This window comes from Habropoda laboriosa, unplaced genomic scaffold, assembly GCF_001263275.1.
Source record: "Habropoda laboriosa isolate 0110345459 unplaced genomic scaffold, ASM126327v1 scaffold128, whole genome shotgun sequence".
Lineage (NCBI taxonomy): Eukaryota > Metazoa > Arthropoda > Insecta > Hymenoptera > Apidae > Habropoda > Habropoda laboriosa.
Genome location: NW_017100281.1, coordinates 657,578 through 657,941, shown reverse-complemented (window position 1 = coordinate 657,941; position 364 = coordinate 657,578). Strand labels below are relative to the sequence as shown.

Here is a 364-nt window from a genome sequence, read left to right as displayed (position 1 = left end):
CATATATAAAATAAATTTATTCATAAAACATTGCAGGGAAGGTTATTTTGAACGCTGTGTTATGAATAATTATTTTGGAATTGGAATAGATGCAAAAATTAGTCTGGATTTTCATCATAAAAGAGAAGAACACCCTGAAAAATGTCGATCACGGGCAAAAAATTATATGTGGTATGGTGTATTAGGATCCAAACAATGGTTACAAAAAACGTACAAAAATCTTGAACAAAGAGTACAGTTAGAATGCGATGGTCAACGGATACCATTACCATCTTTACAAGGGATTGTTGTATTGAACATTCCAAGGTACAAATCAACAATGAAATGTACAATGGTTCAAAAAGGTTTCAGTACATATTGTATA

General features: G+C 31.0%; 1 protein-coding gene across 1 annotated transcript in view; it reads left to right on the top strand.

Moving 5' to 3' along the window:
* LOC108573601 (diacylglycerol kinase eta-like) overlaps positions 1 to 364 on the top strand; it is a 36,095-nt gene that overhangs the window by 15,306 nt on the left and 20,425 nt on the right. Inside the window, exon 15 of the mRNA XM_017936064.1 lies at positions 37 to 306. Within this exon, the coding sequence (XP_017791553.1) occupies positions 37 to 306 (270 nt within the window). The remainder of the gene's footprint in view (positions 1 to 36; positions 307 to 364) is intronic.